Source organism: Rutilus rutilus (genome assembly GCF_951802725.1).
Source record: "Rutilus rutilus genome assembly, chromosome: 22".
In the NCBI taxonomy this organism is placed as follows: Eukaryota; Metazoa; Chordata; class Actinopteri; order Cypriniformes; family Leuciscidae; genus Rutilus; species Rutilus rutilus.
Genome location: NC_140227.1, coordinates 13,968,099 through 13,992,458, shown reverse-complemented (window position 1 = coordinate 13,992,458; position 24,360 = coordinate 13,968,099). Strand labels below are relative to the sequence as shown.

The window sequence follows — 24,360 nt, the reverse complement described above, 5'->3', positions numbered from 1 at the left end:
AGAAACTGAAAAAACATAATATTGTCTGAACTGCGAGTTTTATGATCCGTTGCCCCACGGCCACTAATAAATATTATGGAAAGTGCATTATGAAAGACAATCAATGAAAGTTATTTAGATGCAAATTAAGGCTATGTCTGGTTTAACAGTTATTGTGTGATTTCGTTTATTCTGCTTTGTCAACTTGAAGCATGAATTTGAGAAAGAAAATCATTTTTGGAAGAAAATGCACCTTTTGTCAATGATAAAGCTAAAAGATTGTAAAAGCTTTCAGTTCACCCTGCCTAATTGTAGTTGAAAAGTCAAATTAAGCTTGATTAATGATATACTGTGACTGATAAAATAAACTACAGCATCGAGTATATAACTCCCATGTGTTTTGCATCATTTTACATTTTTGTCATAGTGTTATGCAAAAAAACACACATAAGAAATGATTGCTGACAGCACTTTTATTTTCAGACAGTCTTTTTTCACACAAAAACACAACAGTGAGTGTCTTTCAGTGCTTTTAAACATTTGTTTCCTTGTTCTTTGTCATGTCACAAATGATGTGTATGAACATTCGTTTTGAATTAAATGTGTGCATGTGTTTGAATACTGTCTCACAGAGCAGCATGCTCTGTGTTTAGTAAGTACGGTGTGAAGTGGTGGTGGTTTGCTTTATTTGGATTGTTGGTCCACCAGTTGAGATGGTGTGGGAACCACCAGATGAGCCAGAGTGAGATCCACCAGAGAAAGAGACAGATCCAGCTGAAAGGCAAAAGAGTCATTAATGCTTAATGTAAAATATGCCTAAAACTGACCATACCACTATATACAAAGATAGATTTCAATTACCTGGTATTTGAGTCCTGGAAGAGTAGGAGGAAAAAGAAAAAAAGAATTAGTGAAGCCATTCAGGACAAGATAATGTAACATGATCCATGCTTCACTGACTTTAACTCACATTAACTTTTATAAATAAATGATCTTACTTAATGTCCTGATTTTCCAGGAGGCTTCTGTAGGTGGCGATCTCCTGCTCCAGACGGCTCTTGATGTCCAGCAACATGACGTAATCTCGTCCCTGTTGCTCAATGCTAGCCCGCATTTGACACAGCTCACCCTCCAACATGTTGATTTGGTTCTGGTAGCCTGCTAGCATACAGCTGTACCTATTCTCTGTGTCTGCCAGTGAGTTCTCCAGTGCTGCTTTCTGTTTGAGCAATGAGAACAAGCACAAAGATCTTAATAAAGCATACTTGGCCATAAAACTGCCTTTGGTTCAGATAATGTAATATCTGTCACTCAACATTCCACTTGTTTCTCACCATGCTGAGTTGAGACTGTAGCTCGATCTCCAGACCCTGCAGAGTGCGTCGCAGATCTGTGATCTGTGTCTTGGTTGTTTGGATGATTTCTGTGCTCTGGGTCACCTCTTTGTTCAATCCTGCCGTCTAAAAGAAAGACAGAAACACACAATATGAATTCAAGTACTGAATATCGTAATCTAAGATATATTGTTTTACCACAGTACCATAAGACACCAGCTGGAATATGTGGTTTATTCTTCAGTACAGTCAGTTTTTCAGTATGTATAATGGTAAATTAGAATTCACAACAAAATCATTTAAAGAGACAGACGAGGTCTTACCTGGTTTTTAAACCAGTCTTCCTGTTCCCTGCGGTGTTTCTGTATGATGGTCTCGTAATGACAACGAATCTCATCCAGAACCTTGTTCAGGTCTTGCTGAGGAGCAGCATCAACCTCTACATTCACTGTGCCTGTCAGCTGACACCTCAGTGCTGCCAGCTCCTAAAATGTCATAATATAATATAATATAATATAATATAATATAATATAATATAATATAATATAATATAATATAATATAATATAATATAATATAATATAATATAATGGTCCAAACTTTCAGGATCAGTCAGATGATTATGTCAGAAAGCTACTACAAACCTCCTGGTGGTTCTTCTTCATAAACTCCAGCTCTTCCTGCAAATTCCTGATCTGCATCTCCAGGTCGGCCTTTGCCCGGTGTGTCTGGTCCAGCAAGCGATTCAGGTTAGCGATGTCGGACTCCACGCACTGGCGCATCACCACCTCATGCTCATATCTGATTGGTGGAAAGGTCACACAGGGAATTAAAGTCACCGATCAACGTTTAAACATGACGAGTATCATATATATACACACACTACCACTATACAAAATGTTGGGCTCGGTATGATTTTTTATTTTTTTTGTAAAGTCTCATGCTCACCAGTGCTGCATTTTTTGGATAAAAATACAGTAAAACAGTAATAATGTAAAATATTATTTCAAATGCAATTTTTTCCTGTGATGTCAAAGCTGAATTTTCAGCATCATAACAGTCTTCAGTGTCACATGATCGTTCAGAAATCAGTCTAATACACTGATTTGGTGCTCAATACATATTCTTCTTCTTATTATTATTATTATTATCAATGTTGAAAACAGTTGTGCTGCTTAATATTTTTGTCGAAACTGTAATACATAAAAAAAAAAAAAAAAAAAAAAAAATTGTATGACCCCAAACTTTTGAATGGCATAGATAAACACTGTGAAGCTGTTGCATTTTAGGCATCAATATAGTTATGTCTAAGTTAGTGGTCAACACTGTTTAACTTACTTCACCCTGAAGTCATCAGCAGCCAGTTTAGAGTTGTCGATCTGCAGGAGGATGTTGGCGTTGTGGATGGTAGCATTTTTAATCTGAAAGGTAGAATATTGATATAAATTGTATTACATTAGAATGTATTTAAATCTGGAGCATTGCTGTAGATCATCAGAACCTGAAGTGATTATCTGCAGTCTGATTTTCAGCTGCTGTATGCAAAGAAATGTCAGTACACTAGAATTTGCTATATGTGTCATTCATTTAGAGATCACTGTACCTTGTCCTTCAGGTCCTTGATGGTGTTCCAGTAGGCGCTGTAGTCCCTCTGTGCGATCGGCCCCTTCTTCTCATAGTACTCGCGGATCTGCCTCTCCAGAATGGCATTGGCAGCTTCCAGGGAGCGCACCTTCTCCAGGTAGGACGCCAGACGGTCGTTCAGGTTCTGCATGGTGGCCTTCTCATTCAGCTGGTAGTCATTTACAACGCAGCCTCCTGGTGCAAATCCTCCACCAAATCCTCCACCAAATCCTCCACCATATCCTCCACCATATCCTCCGCCAAAACCGTATCCTCCGCAGTGTCCTCCACCGCCTCCAATTCTGGAATGCAGCAAGGAGGAAGAGATGCGGGTGCTTCCACCATGACCACCTCCATGCACGCTGAAGGCTTTATGTGGGAAGGCTGGCGAACAGCTCCGACTCTTGGTGACTATGGACTTTGAGGTCACAGTCTTGGGACCTTTGTAGGATGTCGTGCGAACAGAGACCGACATAGTTGGATGGATACGGAGATGAGATGAACCCAGAGAGGACACTGAAGGAAACCGGTAGAGTTGTCCTGGCTAGGATGGCACGTTTGAGCCCAGCTCTGACCTCTTATAGAGATGGAGATCCAGGGTGGCTCCAGCACTTTGTGGGTGGGTGAGGGAGGTAAGGTGTGTGTGAGAGAGTGTGTTTGTGCCAGACCCAGCTGTCACCACCAGCAGAGTTGAAACTTAGCGTTCAGGCTCCACCCTGGTGAGGAAACTGCAAAAGAATTTTATACTCCTTAGATACTCACCCTCCAGACTACAATGGAGGGAGTGCAATAAGACAACTAGGCTTTCGACACACAAATTATATGCATGTGTGTGTGTGTGTTAATGAGCGTGTTTGTAAGTGTTTTGTGCCAGTGGAGGAAATCTCTTTGAGAGTTAGAGACAGAAAAAGGAGGCTGAGCCGGGCAAGCGAGGATAGAGATTTTATAAATTCACCATTTTAATAATAATAAAGAGGGATTTAGCTGACAGGTAACTCCCTGAGGCGATGTGAGATCATCTGAGACAGTTTCACCATCCTTTTACTGGTCATACGGATCAGCCTGAGTACTTCAGCCCAGTTTGTTTATTTTATTTTATTTTAGGCTATTTCATTTTATTATTTTATTTTATTTTAGGCTATTTTATGGTGCATGTGAGCTGAGGTGTAAAAAGTACTTAGAAATTGTACTGAACATGGTGTATTTACCTATGGGTACATTGTCAATAATTATATCAAAGTATTGACACAAAAACATGAGCAAAAAGTACAAAAGTTTATACTTTTACATCAAGTAGTTAAAACTAAAGAGTAAACTTTTTTTTCTTTATAAATAACCCATGTGTGCATGTTTGTCTGTCTTGAGCATTGGTTATAATTAAACAGTGCTATAGGTAAAAACGGTGTGGAATAATGAGAAATATTGTCTTACATGGGAGAATTACAAAGTTGTGGTTAATTACATTTCATTATATTTTTATTAATATTAATTTATTTATTATTATTACATTTAACATATTTTTACTCGCATTTTTTGTAAAGTTTTTTTGCATGAAACCGGTTGTTATTCCGGTTTCATGCACTAGATGGCGCTGTGAGCCACTAGATTCAGTATCAGCGCTGATTCTCGCAGCTCTCGCCGGGTGTGCACAGTTATACCCCAGTGTCTAATAAATGTGATTACAACAACTCATTATTCTTAATTATAGGCTTTCAAGATTGTAAATTAGATGTCAATATTTTGCATTTAGCCTATAATATATTTAACAATCGAAAAACAAATTCTGTAAATCTATACATAGCCTTTATAACCTAGCAAATTATCCATTTATTAAACTATGAATCAGTTTGATTAAAAAAATATTCAGATATGTTAAAATGAATGAGAACAGATGAAGTTAAATACTCTTATGATGTTATGAATGGCTAAAGTTATGTCTGGAAAACTTCAGTGGTTAAACGGTTATTGTGTGATTTTGTGTATTGTGCTAAAACAACCTGAGACATCAGTTTTTAATAAAATAAAAATTTGAAAACACTTTGACAAGAAAAGCTGCAAAATATATTGTAAAAAGCTTCGGCTCACCGTCCTTACGGTAGTCTAACAGTCTGCTTTCATAGGGCACTATGAATAAATACTCTTATAGTAATTGCATTATGAAAGGCAATTATGAAAGTTATGGAAAACTTAATTGGTTAAACAGCTGGTGTGTTTTTTTTTTTTTTTGTTTTTTTTTTGGTGTGTTGAATCAATTCGAAGCATAACTTTGAAAACACATAATTATGAAGAAAATATACCACTTCCATTTAAAATAAAAAAGTAACCAAGGAGATTTCAAAAAGCTTTAATTCACCCTGTCTTATTGTAACCTAATCATCTATTTTCATACACTAGATGTCGCTGTGAGTCAACATCCCCGTGCCGATCAGTAGTGGGATCGCACCTGTGAATAGACACTGCAGTGCAGCCTGAGCAATACAGCGAGACTCTGACTTTTGTGTGCACAGTTATACCCAGTGTCTTATATATGTGATTACAACAACTCATTATTTTTAATTATAGGCTTTCAAGATTTTAAATTAGATGTCAATGTTTTACAACTATAATAATACCAATATTTAACAATCAAACAACATCTGTTAATCTATAGATAGCCCATATAGCAAATTATTCATTGATTAAACTAAAAAACAGTTCTATTAAAAAATAATTAGATATGTGTTCAAATAAATGAGAACAGAGGAAGATAAATATTCTTGTGATGCGTTATGAAAGATGAAAGTTATGCCTGTAAACTTGGCTATGTGGTTAAACGGTTATTGTGTAATTTTGTGTATTGTGCATCAGTGTAAAAAAAATTTTTTTAAGACAATGTATGTACTATACATTTGACAATAATAGCTACAAAATAGATTTACAAAAAATTGACACCCCTTGGTTTACATCACTTCCCTGTCCTGGGTGTGGAGAGGATATGGGGGTCACCTGAAAACCAGTGGCCCCCAGAATCGTCTCCACCTTTTGTCCCCTAAAGAGATTGCCCTGGCTGTGGTATCGATGGCTACTTAAAGTTTTTTTGTTTTTTTTCTGATATGAGAAACTATCCTATCTGTAAATGAAAAAAAATATTATTGTTTGAACCGTGAGTTCTCTTACGAGAGATACTCTCGTACTGCGTAGAATACGCTAGGGGAAAATCCTTTTCCACGAGAATACTGAAGCCAAAAAAATTATCCTTAATTTTGTATTAATGTAAAACGCGTTGCGGCAGCATACAGACATAGGCGAGGCAGCTCGCACGCCTATTGGCTGGTCTGCTGGCAACTGCTTAAGCCTATCGAGCGAGACCTAGAGTGACGTCAGACCCAATGAGGGCGCTTCGCGCCCACTGCGTCACGTCCCGCCGAAACGGGCGTGGCTTAGGTCTATAAATACCGCTCGCAGGCTTGATATCTCTGATTTTTCATTCTTCAGCGAAGCAACTCACATCGCTGGATCCGGGAAGAAGTCGCGGTGTTCAGCGGGACGAGTCGACGAAGCTGCTGGCCGCGCCGCCTTCATCGCCTTCCTGCTGCGCTATCCAGCGCCTATATCCTTTCTCTGCATTGTGTGTGTGTTCGCCGGCACGACACACACTGTCTAAAAGAGGCATGGCATATGTGGCAGCCATAGCAGTGTTCTCTTCGACCACGCTTGGCCAGTCTATTGGAAGGAACGATTTAGTCATTCGCTTCCTTAGAGGAGCTAAGAGACTGAATCCTCCCAGACCTCCCACAGTCCCTATATGAGACCTTTCTACGGTACTGGAAGCCATGAAAGGTCATCCATTCGAGCCCTTGCAGAAGATTGATCTTAAACACCTGTCTTTCAAGACGCCGTTTCTTCTGGCTCTCGCTTCAGTGAAGTGCATAGGGGACTTACACGCACTCTCAGTAAGCGCGACGTGCATGGAATTTGGGCCTAATGACTCTAGAGTTATACTCAAACCTAAGCACGGTTATGTTCCTAAATCCCTCAATACACCGTTCAGAGCACAGGTCATCTCCCTGTCTGCCCTGCCGGTCACTGAAGGAAATATGGACGAAAGCTCCCTTTGCCCAGTCAGGGCATTAAGAGCTTATGTGTCTCGCTCGTCTGTTTTCAGACAGACGGAGCAGCTCTTTGTTTCATTCAGCGGGCGTTCTAAGGGACTAGCCGCTTCGAAACAAACCCTATCCAGATGGATAGTGGACGCAATAGCGCTAGCTTACACAACCGGGGCATGCAGTGCCCACTGGGTGTCAGGGCGCACTCCACGAGAAGCATGGCTTCATCGTGGGCCTGGTCAAGTGGGATTGCCTTGCAAGATATTTGTATGGCGGCAGGCTGGGCCTCTCCGTCTACATTTATAAGGTTTTACAACCTAGAGGTTCCCGCACTACAGGCCAGACTACTGTCGGTCTAGTGCGGCCAAATCTCATACACTGACACTGTCAGTTATGCAGCTATTGAGTATTGCAGTGCTGCTCTATGCTGCCATGTAGGAAGATAGTGGCTAAGCCCCTCCTCTTCCAGGATTCCCTGTGAGTCCCCTGGGTGATTGTGTACTGTATGAACTCCGGGCTGTCGCCCTTGAGTCTATAGTATCAGATCCCAGCACGCACGGCGTTTTACAATAGGTTCCCCTAGCGTATTCTACGCAGTACGAGAGTATCTCTCGTAAGAGAACGCACTCGGTTACTAACGTAACCTCGGTTCTCTCTAGAGAGAGGAACGAGTACTGCGTATCCTGCCGTGCATGCACGCGCTCTGGTTGCTTCGACTATGAAAAACCAGAGATATCAAGCCTGCGAGCGGTATTTATAGACCTAAGCCACGCCCGTTTCGGCGGGACGTGACGCAGAGGGCGCGAAGCCCGATAGGCTTAAAGGAGAAGTTCACTTTTAAAATGAATATTCTGTCATCATATACTCACCCTCATGTTGTTTCAAAGCTGTATGAATTTCTTTCTTCTGCTGAACAGAAAAGAAGATATTTAGAAGATTATCAGTAACCAGACAGTTTTTGGGTCCCAATGACTTCCATAGTATATTTTTTTCCTACTATGGAAGTCATTGGGACCCAAAAACTGTCTGGTTACTGATAATCTTCTAAATATCTTCCTTTCTGTTCAGCAGAAGAAAGAAATTCATACAGCTTTGAAACAACATGAGGGTGAGTATATGATGACAGAATTTTCATTTTAAAAGTGAACTTCTCCTTTAAGCAGTTGCCAGCAGACCAGCCAATAGGCGCGTGAGCTGCCTCGCCTATGTCTGTATGCTGCCGCAACGCGTTTTACATTAATACAAAATTAAGGATAATTTTTTTGGCTTCAGTATTCTCGTGGAAAAGGATTTTCCCCTAGCGTATTCTACGCAGTACTCGTTCCTCTCTCTAGAGAGAATTAACCGAGGTTACGTTAGTAACCGAGTACGTTTTATGATCCGTTGCCCCACTAATAAATATTATGGTAAGTGCATTATGAAAGACAATCAATGAAAGTTATTTAGATGCAAATTAAGGCTATGTCTGGTTTAACTGTTATTGTGTGATTTCGTTTATTGTGCTTTGTCAACTTGAAACATGAATTTGAGAAAGAAAATAATTTTGGGAAGAAAATGCACCACATAGCCTACTTTTGTCAATGATAAAGCTAAAAGATTGTAAAAGCTTTCAGTTCACCCTGCCTAATTGTAGTTGAAAAGTCAAATTAAGCTTGATTAATGATATACTGTGACTGATAAAATAAACTACAGCATCGAGAATATAACTCCCATGTGTTTTGCATCATTTTAAATTTTAGTCATAGTGTTATGCAAAAAAACACACATAAGAAATGATTGCTGACAGCACTTTTATTTTCAGACAGTCTTTTTTTCACACAAAAACACAACAGTGAGTGTCTTTCAGTGCTTTTAAACATTTGTTTCCTTGTTCTTTGTCATGTCACAAATGATGTGTATGAACATTCGTTTTGAATTAAATGTGTGCATGTGTTTGAATACTGTCTCACAGAGCAGCATGCTCTGTGTTTAGTAAGTACGGTGTGAAGTGGTGGTGGTTTGCTTTATTTGGATTGTTGGTCCACCAGTTGAGATGGTGTGGGAACCACCAGATGAGCCAGAGTGAGATCCACCAGAGAAAGAGACAGATCCAGCTGAAAGGCAAAAGAGTCATTAATGCTTAATGTAAAATATGCCTAAAACTGACCATACCACTATATACAAAGATAGATTTCAATTACCTGGTATTTGAGTCCTGGAAGAGTAGGAGGAAAAAGAAAAAAAGAATTAGTGAAGCCATTCAGGACAAGATAATGTAACATGATCCATGCTTCACTGACTTTAACTCACATTAACTTTTATAAATAAATGATCTTACTTAATGTCCTGATTTTCCAGGAGGCTTCTGTAGGTGGCGATCTCCTGCTCCAGACGGCTCTTGATGTCCAGCAACATGACGTAATCTCGTCCCTGTTGCTCAATGCTAGCCCGCATTTGACACAGCTCACCCTCCAACATGTTGATTTGGTTCTGGTAGCCTGCTAGCATACAGCTGTACCTATTCTCTGTGTCTGCCAGTGAGTTCTCCAGTGCTGCTTTCTGTTTGAGCAATGAGAACAAGCACAAAGATCTTAATAAAGCATACTTGGCCATAAAACTGCCTTTGGTTCAGATAATGTAATATCTGTCACTCAACATTCCACTTGTTTCTCACCATGCTGAGTTGAGACTGTAGCTCGATCTCCAGACCCTGCAGAGTGCGTCGCAGATCTGTGATCTGTGTCTTGGTTGTTTGGATGATTTCTGTGCTCTGGGTCACCTCTTTGTTCAATCCTGCCGTCTAAAAGAAAGACAGAAACACACAATATGAATTCAAGTACTGAATATCGTAATCTAAGATATATTGTTTTACCACAGTACCATAAGACACCAGCTGGAATATGTGGTTTATTCTTCAGTAAAGTCAGTTTTTCAGTATGTATAATGGTAAATTAGAATTCACAACAAAATCATTTAAAGAGACAGACGAGGTCTTACCTGGTTTTTAAACCAGTCTTCCTGTTCCCTGCGGTGTTTCTGTATGATGGTCTCGTAATGACAACGAATCTCATCCAGAACCTTGTTCAGGTCTTGCTGAGGAGCAGCATCAACCTCTACATTCACTGTGCCTGTCAGCTGACACCTCAGTGCTGCCAGCTCCTAAAACGTCATAATATAATATAATATAATATAATATAATATAATATAATATAATATAATATAATATAATATAATATAATATAATATAATATAATATAATGGTCCAAACTTTCAGGATCAGTCATATATAGATGATTATGTCAGGAAGCTACTACAAACCTCCTGGTGGTTCTTCTTCATAAACTCCAGCTCTTCCTGCAAATTCTTGATCTGCATCTCCAGGTCGGCCTTTGCCCGGTGTGTCTGGTCCAGCAAGCGATTCAGGTTAGCGATGTCGGACTCCACGCACTGGCGCATCACCACCTCATGCTCATATCTGATTGGTGGAAAGGTCACACAGGGAATTAAACTCACCGATCAACGTTTAAACATGACGAGTATCATATATATACACACACTACCACTATACAAAATGTTGGGCTCGGTATGATTTTTAATTTTTTTTTTAAAGTCTCATGCTCACCAGTGCTGCATTTTTTGGATAAAAATACAGTAAAACAGTAATAATGTAAAATATTATTTCAAATGCAATTTTTTCCTGTAATGTCAAAGCTGAATTTTTAGCATCATAACATCATAGTCTTCAGTGTCACATGATCGTTCAGAAATCAGTCTAATACACTGATTTGGTGCTCAATACATATTCTTCTTCTTCTTATTATTCTTATTATCAATGTTGAAAACAGTTGTGCTGCTTAATATTTTTGTCGAAACTGTAATACATTACAAAAAAAATAATAATAATAATTGTATGACCCCAAACTTTTGAATGGCATAGATAAACACTGTGAAGCTGTTGCATTTTAGGCATCAATATAGTTATGTCTAAGTTAGTGGTCAACACTGTTTAACTTACTTCACCCTGAAGTCATCAGCAGCCAGTTTAGAGTTGTCGATCTGCAGGAGGATGTTGGCATTGTGGATGGTAGCATTTTTAATCTGAAAGGTAGAATATTGATATATAAATTTTATTACATTAGAATGTATTTAAATCTGGAGCATTGCTGTAGATCATCAGAACCTGAAGTGATTATCTGCAGTCTGCTTTTCAGCTGCTGTATGCAAAGAAATGTCAGTACACTAGAATTTGCTATATGTGTCATTCATTTAGAGATCACTGTACCTTGTCCTTCAGGTCCTTGATGGTGTTCCAGTAGGCGCTGTAGTCCCTCTGTGCGATCGGCCCCTTCTTCTCATAGTACTCGCGGATCTGCCTCTCCAGAATGGCATTGGCAGCCTCCAGGGAGCGCACCTTCTCCAGGTAGGACGCCAGACGGTCGTTCAGGTTCTGCATGGTGGCCTTCTCATTCAGCTGGTAGTCCTTTACAACGCAGCCTCCTGGTGCAAATCCTCCACCAAATCCTCCACCAAATCCTCCGCCATATCCTCCACCATATCCTCCGCCAAAACCGTATCCTCCGCAGTGTCCTCCACCGCCTCCAATTCTGGAATGCAGCAAGGAGGAAGAGATGCGGGTGCTTCCACCATGACCACCTCCATGCACGCTGAAGGCTTTATGTGGGAAGGCTGGCGAACAGCTCCGACTCTTGGTGACTATGGACTTTGAGGTCACAGTCTTGGGACCTTTGTAGGATGTCGTGCGAACAGAGACCGACATAGTTGGATGGATACGGAGATGAGATGAACCCAGAGAGGACACTGAAGGAAACCGGTAGAGTTGTCCTGGCTAGGATGGCACGTTTGAGCCCAGCTCTGACCTCTTATAGAGATGGAGATCCAGGGTGGCTCCAGCACTTTGTGGGTGGGTGAGGGAGGTAAGGTGTGTGTGAGAGAGTGTGTTTGTGCCAGACCCAGCTGTCACCACCAGCAGAGTTGAAACTTAGCGTTCAGGCTCCACCCTGGTGAGGAAACTGCAAAAGAATTTTATACTCCTTAGATGTACTCACCCTCCAGACTACAATGGAGGGAGTGCAATAAGACAACTAGGCTTTCGACACACAAGTTGTATGCATGTGTGTGTGTTAATGAGCGTGTTTCTAAGTGTTTTGTGCCAGTCGAGGAAATCTCTTTGACAGTTAGAGGCAGAAAAAGGAGGCTGAGCCGGGCAAGCGAGGATAGAGATTTTATAAATTCACCATTTTAATAATAATGAAGAGGGATTTAGCTGACAGGTAACTCCCTGAGGCGATGTGAGATCATCTGAGACAGTTTCACCATCCTTTTACAGGTCATATGGATCAGCCTGAGTACTTCAGCCCAGTTTGTTTATTATATTGTATTTAATTTTATTTGAGGCTATTTTATTTTATTATTTTATTTTATTTGAGGCTGTTTTATGGTGCATGTGAGCTGGGGTGTAAAAAGTACTTAGAAATTGTACTGAACATGGGGTATTTACCTATGGGTACATTGTCAATATTTTTTATCAAAGTATTGACAAAAACATGAGCAATAAGTACAAAAGGTTATACTTTTACATCAAGTAGTTAAAACTAAAGAGTAAACTTTTTTTTCTTTATAAATAACCCATGTGTGCATGTTTGTCTGTCTTGAGCATTGGTTATAATTAAACACAGTGCTATAGGTAAAAACGGTGGGGAATAATGAGAAATATTGTCTTACATGGGAGAATTACAAAGTTGTGGTTAATTACATTTCATCATATTTTTATTAATATTAATTCATTTATTATTATTACATTTAACATATTTTTACTCAAATTATTTGTAATTTTCTTTTGCATGAAACCGGTTGTTATTCCGGTTTCATGCACTAGATGGCGCTGTGAGCCACTAGATTCAGTATCAGCGCTGATTCTCGCAGCTCTCGCCGGGTGTGCACAGTTATACCCCAGTGTCTAATAAATGTGATTACAACAACTCATTATTCTTAATTATAGGCTTTCAAGATTGTAAATTAGATGTCAATATTTTGCATTTAGCCTATAATATATTTTACAATCGAAAAACAAATTCTGTAAATCTATACATAGCCTATATAACCTAGCAAATTATCCATTTATTAAACTATGAATCAGTTTGATTAAAAAAATATTCAGATATGTTCAAGTGAATGAGAACAGATGAAGATAAATACTCTCATGATGTTATGAATGGCTAAAGTTATGTCTGGAAAACTTCAGTGGTTAAACGGTTATTGTGTGATTTTGTGTATTGTGCTAAAACAACCTGAGACATCAGTTTTTAATAAAATAAAAATTTGAAAACACTTTGACAAGAAAAGCTGCAAAATATATTGTAAAAAGCTTCGGCTCACCGTCCTTACGGTAGTCTAACAGTCTGCTTTCATAGGGCACTATGAATAAATACTCTTATAGTAATTGCATTATGAAAGGCAATTATGAAAGTTATGGAAAACTTAATTGGTTAAACAGCTGGTGTGTTTTTTTTTTTTCTTGTTTTTTTTTTTGGTGTGTTGAATCAATTCGAAGCATAACTTTGAAAACACATAATTATGAAGAAAATATACCACTTCCATTTAAAATAAAAAAGTAACCAAGGAGATTTCAAAAAGCTTTAATTCACCCTGTCTTATTGTAACCTAATCATCTATTCTCATGCACTAGATGTCGCTGTGAGCCACTAGATTCAGTATCAGCGCTGATTCTCACAGCTCTCGCCGGGTGCAGTGGCGCGCGCCTGTAATCCAAGATACTGGGAGGCTGAGGCTGGAGGATCGCTTGAGCTCAGGGGTTCTGGGCTGCAGTGGACTATGTCGATCGGGTGTCCGCACTAAGTTTGGTATCGATATGGTGCTCCTGGGGGAGCCCGGGATCACCAGGTCGTCTAAGGAGGGGTGAACCGGCCCAGGTCGGAGACGGAGCAGGTCAAAGTCCCCGTGCCGATCAGTAGTGGGATCGCGCCTGTGAATAGACACTGCAGTGCAACCTGAGCAATACAGCGAGACTCTGACTTTTGTGTGCACAGTTATACCCAGTGTCAAATAAGTTACCACAATTCATTATTTTTAATTATAGGCTTTCAAGATTGTAAATTAGATGTCAATGTTTTACAACTATAATAATACCAATATTTAACAATCAAACAACATCTGTTAATCTATAGATAGCCCATATAGCAAATTAATAAATGAGAACAGAGGAAGATAAATATTCTTGTGATGCGTTATGAAAGATGAAAGTTATGCCTATAAACTTGGCTATGTGGTTAAACGGTTATTGTGTAATGTTGTGTATTGTGCATCAGTGTAAAACATTTTTTTTAAGACAATGTATGTACTATACCTTTGACAATAATAGCTACAAAATAGATTTACAAAAAATTGACACCCCTTGGTTTACATCGCTTCCCTGTCCTGGGTGTGGAGAGGATATGGGGGTCACCTGAAAACCAGTGGCCCCCAGAATCGTCACCACCTTTTGTCCCCTAAAGAGATTGCCCTGGCTGTGGTATCGATGGCTACTTAAAGTTTTTTTTTTTTTTTTTTTTTTATCTGAGAAACTATCCTATCTGTAACTGAAAAAACATAATATTGTTTGAACCGCGAGTTTTATGATCCGTTGCCCCACTAATAAATATTATGGAAAGTGCATTATGAAAGACAATCAATGAAAGTTATTTAGATGCAAATTAAGGCTATGTCTGGTTTAACAGTTATTGTGTGATTTCATTTATTCTGCTTTGTCAACTTGAAGCATGAATTTGAGAAAGAAAATCATTTTTGGAAGAAAATGCACTTTTGTCAATGATAAAGCTAAAAGATTGTAAAAGCTTTCAGTTCACCCTGCCTAATTGTAGTTGAAAAGTCAAATTAAGCTTGATTAATGATATACTGTGACTGATAAAATAAACTACAGCATCGAGAATATAACTCCCATGTGTTTTGCATCATTTTACATTTTAGTCATAGTGTTATGCAAAAAAACACACATAAGAAATGATTGCTGACAGCACTTTTATTTTCAGACAGTCTTTTTTCACACAAAAACACAACAGTGAGTGTCTTTCAGTGCTTTTAAACATTTGTTTCCTTGTTCTTTGTCATGTCACAAATGATGTGTATGAACATTCGTTTTGAATTAAATGTGTGCATGTGTTTGAATACTGTCTCACAGAGCAGCATGCTCTGTGTTTAGTAAGTACGGTGTGAAGTGGTGGTGGTTTGCTTTATTTGGATTGTTGGTCCACCAGTTGAGATGGTGTGGGAACCACCAGATGAGCCAGAGTGAGATCCACCAGAGAAAGAGACAGATCCAGCTGAAAGGCAAAAGAGTCATTAATGCTTAATGTAAAATATGCCTAAAACTGACCATACCACTATATACAAAGATAGATTTCAATTACCTGGTATTTGAGTCCTGGAAGAGTAGGAGGAAAAAGAAAAAAAGAATTAGTGAAGCCATTCAGGACAAGATAATGTAACATGATCCATGCTTCACTGACTTTAACTCACATTAACTTTTATAAATAAATGATCTTACTTAATGTCCTGATTTTCCAGGAGGCTTCTGTAGGTGGCGATCTCCTGCTCCAGACGGCTCTTGATGTCCAGCAACATGACGTAATCTTGTCCCTGTTGCTCAATGCTAGCCCGCATTTGACACAGCTCACCCTCCAACATGTTGATTTGGTTCTGGTAGCCTGCTAGCATACAGCTGTACCTATTCTCTGTGTCTGCCAGTGAGTTCTCCAGTGCCGCTTTCTGTTTGAGCAATGAGAACAAGCACAAAGATCTTAATAAAGCATACTTGGCCATAAAACTGCCTTTGGTTCAGATAATGTAATATCTGTCACTCAACATTCCACTTGTTTCTCACCATGCTGAGTTGAGACTGTAGCTCGATCTCCAGACCCTGCAGAGTGCGTCGCAGATCTGTGATCTGTGTCTTGGTTGTTTGGATGATTTCTGTGCTCTGGGTCACCTCTTTGTTCAATCCTGCCGTCTAAAAGAAAGACAGAAACACACAATATGAATTCAAGTACTGAATATCGTAATCTAAGATATATTGTTTTACCACAGTACCATAAGACACCAGCTGGAATATGTGGTTTATTCTTCAGTAAAGTCAGTTTTTCAGTATGTATAATGGTAAATTAGAATTCACAACAAAATCATTTAAAGAGACAGACGAAGTCTTACCTGGTTTTTAAACCATTCTTCCTGTTCCCTGCGGTGTTTCTGTATGATGGTCTCGTAATGACAACGAATCTCATCCAGAACCTTGTTCAGGTCTTGCTGAGGAGCAGCATCAACCTCTACATTCACTGTGCCTGTCAGCTGACACCTCAGTGCTGCCAGCTCCTAAAACGTCATAATATAATATAATATAATATAATATAATATAATATAATATAATGGTCCAAACTTTCAGGATCAGTCATATATAGATGATTATGTCAGGAAGCTACTACAAACCTCCTGGTGGTTCTTCTTCATAAACTCCAGCTCTTCCTGCAAATTCTTGATCTGCATCTCCAGGTCGGCCTTTGCCCGGTGTGTCTGGTCCAGCAAGCGATTCAGGTTAGCGATGTCGGACTCCACGCACTGGCGCATCACCACCTCATGCTCATATCTGATTGGTGGAAAGGTCACACAGGGAATTAAACTCACCGATCAACGTTTAAACATGACGAGTATCATATATATACACACACTACCATACGAAATTTTGGGCTCGGTATGATTTGTAATTTTTTTTTTTAAAGTCTCATGCTCACCAGTGCTGCATTTTTGGGATAAAAATACAGTAAAACAGTAATAATGTAAAATATTATTTCAAATGCAATTTTTTCCTGTGATGTCAAAGCTGAATTTTCAGCATCATAACAGTCTTCAGTGTCACATGATCGTTCAGAAATCAGTCTAATACACTGATTTGGTGCTCAATACATATTCTTATTCTTATTCTTCTTATTATTATTATCAATGTTGAAAACAGTTGTGCTGCTTAATATTTTTGTCGAAACTGTAATACATTACAAAAAAAAAAAAAAAACTTTATGACCCCAAACTTTTGAATGGCATAGATAAACACTGTGAAGCTGTTGCATTTTAGGCATCAATATAGTTGTCTAAGTTAGTGGTCAACACTGTTTAACTTACTTCACCCTGAAGTCATCAGCAGCCAGTTTAGAGTTGTCGATCTGCAGGAGGATGTTGGCGTTGTGGATGGTAGCATTTTTAATCTGAAAGGTAGAATATTGATATATAAATTTTATTACATTAGAATGTATTTAAATCTGGAGCATTGCTGTAGATCATCAGAACCTGAAGTGATTATCTGCAGTCTGATTTTCAGCTGCTGTATGCAAAGAAATGTCAGTACACTAGAATTTACTATATGTGTCATTCATTTAGAGATCACTGTACCTTGTCCTTCAGGTCCTTGATGGTGTTCCAGTAGGCGCTGTAGTCCCTCTGCTCTGTGCGATCGGCCCCTTCTTCTCATAGTACTCGCGGATCTGCCTCTCCAGAATGGCATTGGCTGCTTCCAGGGAGCGCACCTTCTCCAGGTAGGACGCCAGACGGTCGTTCAGGTTCTGCATGGTGGCCTTCTCATTCAGCTGGTAGTCATTTACAACGCAGCCTCCTGGTGCAAATCCTCCACCAAATCCTCCACCAAATCCTCCACCATATCCTCCACCATATCCTCCGCCAAAACCGTATCCTCCGCAGTATCCTCCACCGCCTCTAATTCTGGAATGCAGCAAGGAGGAAGAGATGCGGGTGCTTCCACCATGACCACCTCCATGCACGCTGAAGGCTTTATGTGGGAAGGCTGGCGAACAGCTCCGACTCTTGGTGACTATGGACTTTGAGGTCACAGTCTTGGGACCTTTGTAGGATGTCGTGCGAACAGAGACCGACATAGTTGGATGGATACGGAGATGAGATGAACCCAGAGAGGACACTGAAGGAAACCGGTAGAGTTGTCCTGGCTAGGATGGCACGTTTGAGCCCAGCTCTGACCTCTTATAGAGATGGAGATCCAGGGTGGCTCCAGCACTTTGTGGGTGGGTGAGGGAGGTAAGGTGTGTGTGAGAGAGTGTGTTTGTGCCAGACCCAGCTGTCACCACCAGCAGAGTTGAAACTTAGCGTTCAGGCTCCACCCTGGTGAGGAAACTGCAAAAGAATTTTATACTCCTTAGATGTACTCACCCTCCAGACTACAATGGAGGGAGTGCAATAAGACAACTAGGCTTTCGACACACAAGTTGTATGCATGTGTGTGTGTTAATGAGCGTGTTTGTAAGTGTTTTGTGCCAGTGGAGGAAATCTCTTTGACAGTTAGAGGCAGAAAAAGGAGGCTGAGCCGGGCAAGCGAGGATAGAGATTTTATAAATTCACCATTTTAATAATAATGAAGAGGGATTTAGCTGACAGGTAACTCCCTGAGGCGATGTGAGATCATCTGAGACAGTTTCACCATCCTTTTACAGGTCATATGGATCAGCCTGAGTACTTCAGCCCAGTTTGTTTATTATATTGTATTTAATTTTATTTGAGGCTATTTTATTTTATTATTTTATTTTATTTTATTTTATTTTATTTGAGGCTGTTTTATGGTGCATGTGAGCTGGGGTGTAAAAAGTACTTAGAAATTGTACTGAACATGGGGTATTTACCTATGGGTACATTGTCAATATTTTTTATCAAAGTATTGACAAAAACATGAGCAATAAGTACAAAAGGTTATACTTTTACATCAAGTAGTTAAAACTAAAGAGTAAACTTTTTTTTCTTTATAAATAACCCATGTGTGCATGTTTGTCTGTCTTGAGCATTGGTTATAATTAAACACAGTGCTATAGGTAAAAACGGTGGGGAATAATGAGAAATATTGTCTTACATGGGAGAATTACAAAGTTGTGGTTAATTACATTTCATCATATTTTTATTAATATTAATTCATTTATTATTATTACATTTAACATATTTTTACTCAAATTATTTGTAATTTTCTTTTGCATGAAACCGGTTGTTATTCCGGTTTCATGCACTAGATGGCGCTGTGAGCCACTAGATTCAGTATCAGCGCTGATTCTCGCAGCTCTCGCCGGGTGTGCACAGTTATACCCCAGTGTCTAATAAATGTGATTACAACAACTCATTATTCTTAATTATAGGCTTTCAAGATTGTAAATTAGATGTCAATATTTTGCATTTAGCCTATAATATATTTAACAATCGAAAAACAAATTCTGTAAATCTATACATAGCCTATATAACCTAGCAAATTATCCATTTATTAAACTATGAATCAGTTTGATTAAAAAAAAATTCAGATATGTTCAAATGAATGAGAACAGATGAAGATAAATACTCTCATGATGTTATGAATGGCTAAAGTTATGTCTGGAAAACTTCAGTGGTTAAACGGTTATTGTGTGATTTTGTGTATTGTGCTAAAACAACCTGAGACATCAGTTTTTAATAAAATAAAAATTTGAAAACACTTTGACAAGAAAAGCTGCAAAATATATTGTAAAAAGCTTCGGCTCACCGTCCTTACGGTAGTCTAACAGTCTGCTTTCATAGGGCACTATGAATAAATACTCTTATAGTAATTGCATTATGAAAGGCAATTATGAAAGTTATGGAAAACTTAATTGGTTAAACAGCTGGTGTTTTTTTTTTTTTTTTTTTTTTTTTTTTTTTTTGGTGTGTTGAATCAATTCGAAGCATAACTTTGAAAACACATAATTATGAAGAAAATATACCACTTCCATTTAAAATAAAAAAGTAACCAAGGAGATTTCAAAAAGCTTTAATTCACCCTGTCTTATTGTAACCTAATCATCCATTTTCATACACTAGATGTCGCTGTGAGCCACTAGATTCAGTATCAGCGCTGATTCTCACAGCTCTCTCCGGGTGCAGTGGCGCGCGCCTGTAATCCAAGATACTGGGAGGCTGAGGCTGGAGGATCGCTTGAGCTCAGGGGTTCTGGACTGTAGTGGACTATGTCGATCGGGTGTCCGCACTAAGTTCGGTATCGATATGGTGCTCCTGGGGGAGCCCGGGACTACCAGGTCGTCTAAGGAGGGGTGAACCGGCCCAGGTCGGAGACGGAGCAGGTCAAAGTCCCCGTGCCGATCAGTAGTGGGATCGCGCCTGTGAATAGACACTGCAGTGCAGCCTGAGCAATACAGCGAGACTCTGACTTTTGTGTGCACAGTTATACCCAGTGTCAAATAAGTTTAATTACCACAATTCATTAATTTTAATTATAGGCTTTCAAGATTTTAAATTAGATGTCAATGTTTTACAACTATAATAATACTAATATTTAACAATCAAACAACATCTGTTAATCTATAGATAGCCCATATAGCAAATTATTCATTGATTAAACTAAAAAACAGTTCTATTAAAAAATAATTAGATATATGTTCAAATAAATGAGAACAGAGGAAGATAAATATTCTTGTGATGCGTTATGAAAGATGAAAGTTATGCCTGTAAACTTGGCTATGTGGTTAAACGGTTATTGTGTAATTTTGTGTATTGTGCATCAGTGTAAAACATTTTTTTTTAAGACAATGTATGTACTATACCTTTGACAATAATAGCTACAAAATAGATTTACAAAAAATTGACACCCCTTGGTTTACATCGCTTCCCTGTCCTGGGTGTGGAGAGGATATGGGGGTCACCTGAAAACCAGTGGCCCCCAGAATCGTCACCACCTTTTGTCCCCTAAAGAGATTGCCCTGGCTGTGGTATCGATGGCTACTTAAAGTTTTTTTGTTTTTTTTCTGATCTGAGAAACTATCCTATCTGTAAATGAAAAAATATAATATTGTTTGAACCGCGAGTTCTCTTACGAGAGATACTCTCGTACTGCGTAGAATACGCTAGGGGAAAATCCTTTTCCACGAGAATTCTGAAGCCAAAAAAATTATCCTTAATTTTGTATTAATGTAAAACGCATTGCGGCAGCATACAGACATAGGCGAGGCAGCTCGCACGCCTATTGGCTGGTCTGCTGGCAACTGCTTAAGCCTATCGAGCGAGACCTAGAGTGACGTCAGACCCAATGAGGGCGCTTCGCCGGAACGGGCGTGGCTTAGGTCTATAAATACCGCTCGCAGGCTTGATATCTCTGATTTTTCATCCTTCAGCGAAGCAACTCACATCGCTGGATCCGAGAAGAAGCCGCGCTGTTGAAAAGGCACTTCAGCGGGACGAGTCGACGAAGCTGCTGGCCGCGCCGCCTTCATCGCCTTCCTGCTGCGCTATCCAGCGCCTATATCCTTTCTCTGCATTGTGTGTGTGTTCGCCGGCGCGACACACACTGTCTAAAAGAGCGGCGTCTTTCTTAAGATGCCTTCCTGCGGCTCGTGCAGAGCCACACTCAGCGACGGGGACCGCCATGTCATATGCGCTTCCTGCCTGGGTCAAGATCACGCAGCTCTGCCCTCACTGCGAGCTGTTGCCATTAGCGACTCTGAGGACTCGTTTGGCACTATTCAACGAGACTGCGCCCACACCTGCTGTTGTGCCGCGCCATGAAAAGCGCCGCGCTCAGCGATTCCCGGAGCCCTCTCCCAGCCGTCAAAGCTCGCCGGTGCGCCCGCCTGCTTCTCCGGTTTCATCAGCATCACTTCCTGACGGGCAACGGCCGCGGTCTGCCGCCGCTTCCGTCGACGACGCTGATGAGATCGACGCGCTGCTGCGAGAGGGGGATTCCTGCTCTCTCTTAGCATCAGGCAGTGAGATTTGGGCGAGCTCTGAGGATCTGGCCCCCCCTGCCCGTGCTTCAACGGGAAAGAGAGCGAGCATTGAGGCGGAGCTCACGCACGTTCTCACTCAGGCCACGGCGAGCCTCGGCCTCGAGTGGATTACGCCCGAGCAGCCTGCTCACAACCGGCTGGACGGCTACTTCCTGCCTGGGGAGCGCACTTCACCTGCATCCAAGCCAGCGCCCTTTCTTCCTGAGCTTCATGAAGAAGTCGCTAAGTCTTGGGGCTCCCCTTTTTCTGCCAGGACACGATCCTCTGTTTCTTTGGCGTTCTCCGCTGTCGATGACGCAAAGAACAGAGGCTACCACTCCCTGCCGCCGGTCGAAGAGGCTATTGCAGCGCACTTATGCCCGCCCTCCGCTGGACGGCGTGCTAAGATGGCGCTGCCCTCAAAAGCCTGCCGCACGACGTCAGCCCTGCTCCGCTGCGCTTTCTCCGCCGCCGGGCAGGCCGCGTCAGCGTTGCACACCATGGCCACGCCCCAGATATACCAGGCCGATCTCCTCCGCAAGCTGGATGAGAAAGGACCTGACGCAATCTGCGTGCCGGACCTGAGAAGCGCTACAGACTTCGCTCTCCGCGCTACCAAGTCAGCGGCACAGGCCATTGGACGGAGCATGGCCTCGCTGACCGTGTCTGAAAGACATCTGTGGCTGACGCTCTCGGACATGTCTGAATCAGAGCGCACCACGTTCCTCGACGCGCCGCTTTCCCCTGCCGGCCTCTTCGGAACCTCGGTCAAAGATTTCGCCAATAGGTTCGCTGAGGTGCAGAAAGCGACCCAGGCCATGAAGCACTTCCTCCCGAAGCGCTCCAGTTCTGCAGCAGGCCGTGCAAAACCGTCTGCTCAGAGCTCACAGCCTAAGCCTCCGTCCACTGCCTCCTCTTCACAACGCCGCCAGACCCAGAGCTCGAGACCGCGCTCTCGCTCATCCAGCCGCCGCCCCGCCCCGCGTGGCCCGCGGCCAAAGGTTGCGTTGAAGCCAGAGGCCCCGAAATCGTCCTAGCACGCCTAGGAAAGCGACGGTGTCCACTTCCACCAAAGCTTGCCGCTCGTCCAGTTCCAGGAAGTGTGACTGGTCCAGCGTATTTAGCAGCCAACAAGCCGGTTCCATTGCCCGCTTGCCTGCACAAAAAAGCCGTTTTACGGCTACCCAGATAAATCCCTTAAAGAGTGTATTTTCTGGTGTCCCGGCCACGGCCGACGGTGTTTCATGTGTAGAAAAAATGCCCACTACTCAGTGCCCATTCCTACACACAAGCACAGCCCTTCACACAGGGCTCGCGCACATAAAATCGACTCAGATCGATTGCGCATTAAACGTAGCAAACGTGCCCACTACCCAGTGCCCACAAACGCTACTTCCCACATGTCTCACGGTCTCTGTAAATACGAGACCAGTATGCATACGCTCTGCTCACGCGAGCAATGCTGTAAAAGTGGTCTATGTGCCCGCTGCTCTGCGCCCACGCCCACACACAGACATGGAATTAGCCCAGCCCTCCCCCTCTCAGTTAAACACTACAGAGGAGTCGAGCGCGGGCATTCTGCCCGCTGTTATCAGCGCGCCCCCTGCCTCAGATGTCATGAGCGCGACGCTTATGTCACAGCACACCGAAGCCACTGTATCGCGAGCCGATCAGAGCGTGCTTCGCATCCAGCCCCTAGCTACTCGCGCAGTTGCGTGGGAAAAGCTTCCCGGGGTTTCAAGATGGGTGCTGAACATCATAAAAGAAGGCTATTCGCTGCAGTTTCGCCGGCGTCCGCGCCGCTACATAGCGCGCGTCGAGACCACGGTAGAATCGAAAGTAGCTCATCTACTTCGAGCCGAGATTCTGAAACTGTTGAGCAAAGGGGCTATAGAACCCCTATCTCAAGCCCAAAGCGAAGGGGGGCTTTACAGCAGATACTTCCTGGTGCCCAAGAAAGACGGGGGTCTCAGACCCATACTAGATCTGCGGCAGCTGAACAGAGCGCTTGTGAAGCGCCAGTTCAGGATGCGCATGACCGGAAAAATCCTCGCGCATGTCCGCCGAGGGGACTGGTTTGTGTCAATAGATCTAAAGGACGCGTATTTTCAAATACAGATAGCGTCACGTCACAGGCGATTTTTGAGATTCGCCTTCGAGGGCCAGGCATATCAGTACACAGTCCTGCCTTTCAGCTTGTCCCTGGCACCCCGTACATTTACGAAGTGCATGGACGCAGCCTCCGCAACCTCAGACAGCGGGGCATACGAGTGCTGAACTATTTGGACGACTGGCTGATTCTAGCCCAATCTCACTCGGAGCTCGTGGAGTACAGGACCATTTTACTCGATCACCTCGAGAATCTCGGTCTCGCAGTGAACTGGGAAAAGAGCTCGCTATTCCCCAGACAGATTATATCTTTTCTGGGAATAGAACTGAACTCGCTGCTAATGACAGCACGCCTGTCATCTCAGCGCACACTGGACATTCGGCGCGCAGCCGGCTCGTTCCGCTGCGGCGCGATAGTCCCTCTCAAGACATTTCA

At 41.7% G+C, this 24,360-nt stretch overlaps 2 protein-coding genes and 1 pseudogene across 3 annotated transcripts in view; all 3 read right to left on the bottom strand.

The window, feature by feature from the left end:
• Positions 1-503: 503 nt before the first annotated feature.
• Positions 504-3,480, bottom strand: LOC311281536 (keratin, type I cytoskeletal 19-like). The gene is made up of 8 exons (XM_084394554.1): positions 2,916-3,480; positions 2,651-2,733; positions 1,957-2,113; positions 1,637-1,798; positions 1,314-1,439; positions 978-1,198; positions 841-854; positions 504-753 (listed from the first exon to the last, which is right to left on the bottom strand). Exons 1-8 carry the CDS (start codon positions 3,408-3,410, stop codon positions 629-631), a joined length of 1,383 nt encoding a protein of 460 aa, XP_084250680.1. The 5' UTR covers positions 3,411-3,480; the 3' UTR covers positions 504-628.
• Positions 3,481-8,863: 5,383 nt separating this feature from the next.
• LOC311281535 (keratin, type I cytoskeletal 19-like) lies at positions 8,864-11,846 on the bottom strand. The gene is made up of 8 exons (XM_084394553.1): positions 11,282-11,846; positions 11,015-11,097; positions 10,318-10,474; positions 9,997-10,158; positions 9,674-9,799; positions 9,338-9,558; positions 9,201-9,214; positions 8,864-9,113 (listed from the first exon to the last, which is right to left on the bottom strand). Exons 1-8 carry the CDS (start codon positions 11,774-11,776, stop codon positions 8,989-8,991), a joined length of 1,383 nt encoding a protein of 460 aa, XP_084250679.1. The 5' UTR covers positions 11,777-11,846; the 3' UTR covers positions 8,864-8,988.
• Positions 11,847-15,106: 3,260 nt separating this feature from the next.
• The window catches only part of LOC311282189, a 37,450-nt pseudogene continuing 28,196 nt past the window's right edge, over positions 15,107-24,360 (bottom strand). Inside the window, exons 19-28 of the transcript in view lie at positions 22,432-22,607; positions 21,594-21,860; positions 17,470-18,038; positions 17,203-17,285; positions 16,516-16,672; positions 16,240-16,401; positions 15,917-16,042; positions 15,581-15,801; positions 15,444-15,457; positions 15,107-15,356 (exon numbers count right to left, since the gene is read on the bottom strand). The product of the transcript in view is annotated as an uncharacterized misc_RNA (transcript). The remainder of the gene's footprint in view (positions 15,357-15,443; positions 15,458-15,580; positions 15,802-15,916; positions 16,043-16,239; positions 16,402-16,515; positions 16,673-17,202; positions 17,286-17,469; positions 18,039-21,593; positions 21,861-22,431; positions 22,608-24,360) is intronic.

Bases quoted from the DNA above. Each gene is read 5' to 3' on its own strand.
- LOC311281536 (XM_084394554.1), bottom strand. From the start codon at position 3,410: ATGTCGGTCTCTGTTCGCACGACATCCTACAAAGGTCCCAAGACTGTG. The intron at 2,734-2,915 runs GTACAGTGATCT...TCTACCTTTCAG, and splicing joins TCAAGGACCTGAAGGACAAG to ATTAAAAATGCTACCATCCA. The intron at 1,440-1,636 runs GTAAGACCTCGT...TCTTTCTTTTAG, and splicing joins AAGACTGGTTTAAAAACCAG to ACGGCAGGATTGAACAAAGA.
- LOC311281535 (XM_084394553.1), bottom strand. From the start codon at position 11,776: ATGTCGGTCTCTGTTCGCACGACATCCTACAAAGGTCCCAAGACTGTG. The intron at 10,475-11,014 runs GTAAGTTAAACA...TCCACCAATCAG, and splicing joins GCTGATGACTTCAGGGTGAA to ATATGAGCATGAGGTGGTGA. The intron at 10,159-10,317 runs GTTTGTAGTAGC...ATGACGTTTTAG, and splicing joins TGAAGAAGAACCACCAGGAG to GAGCTGGCAGCACTGAGGTG.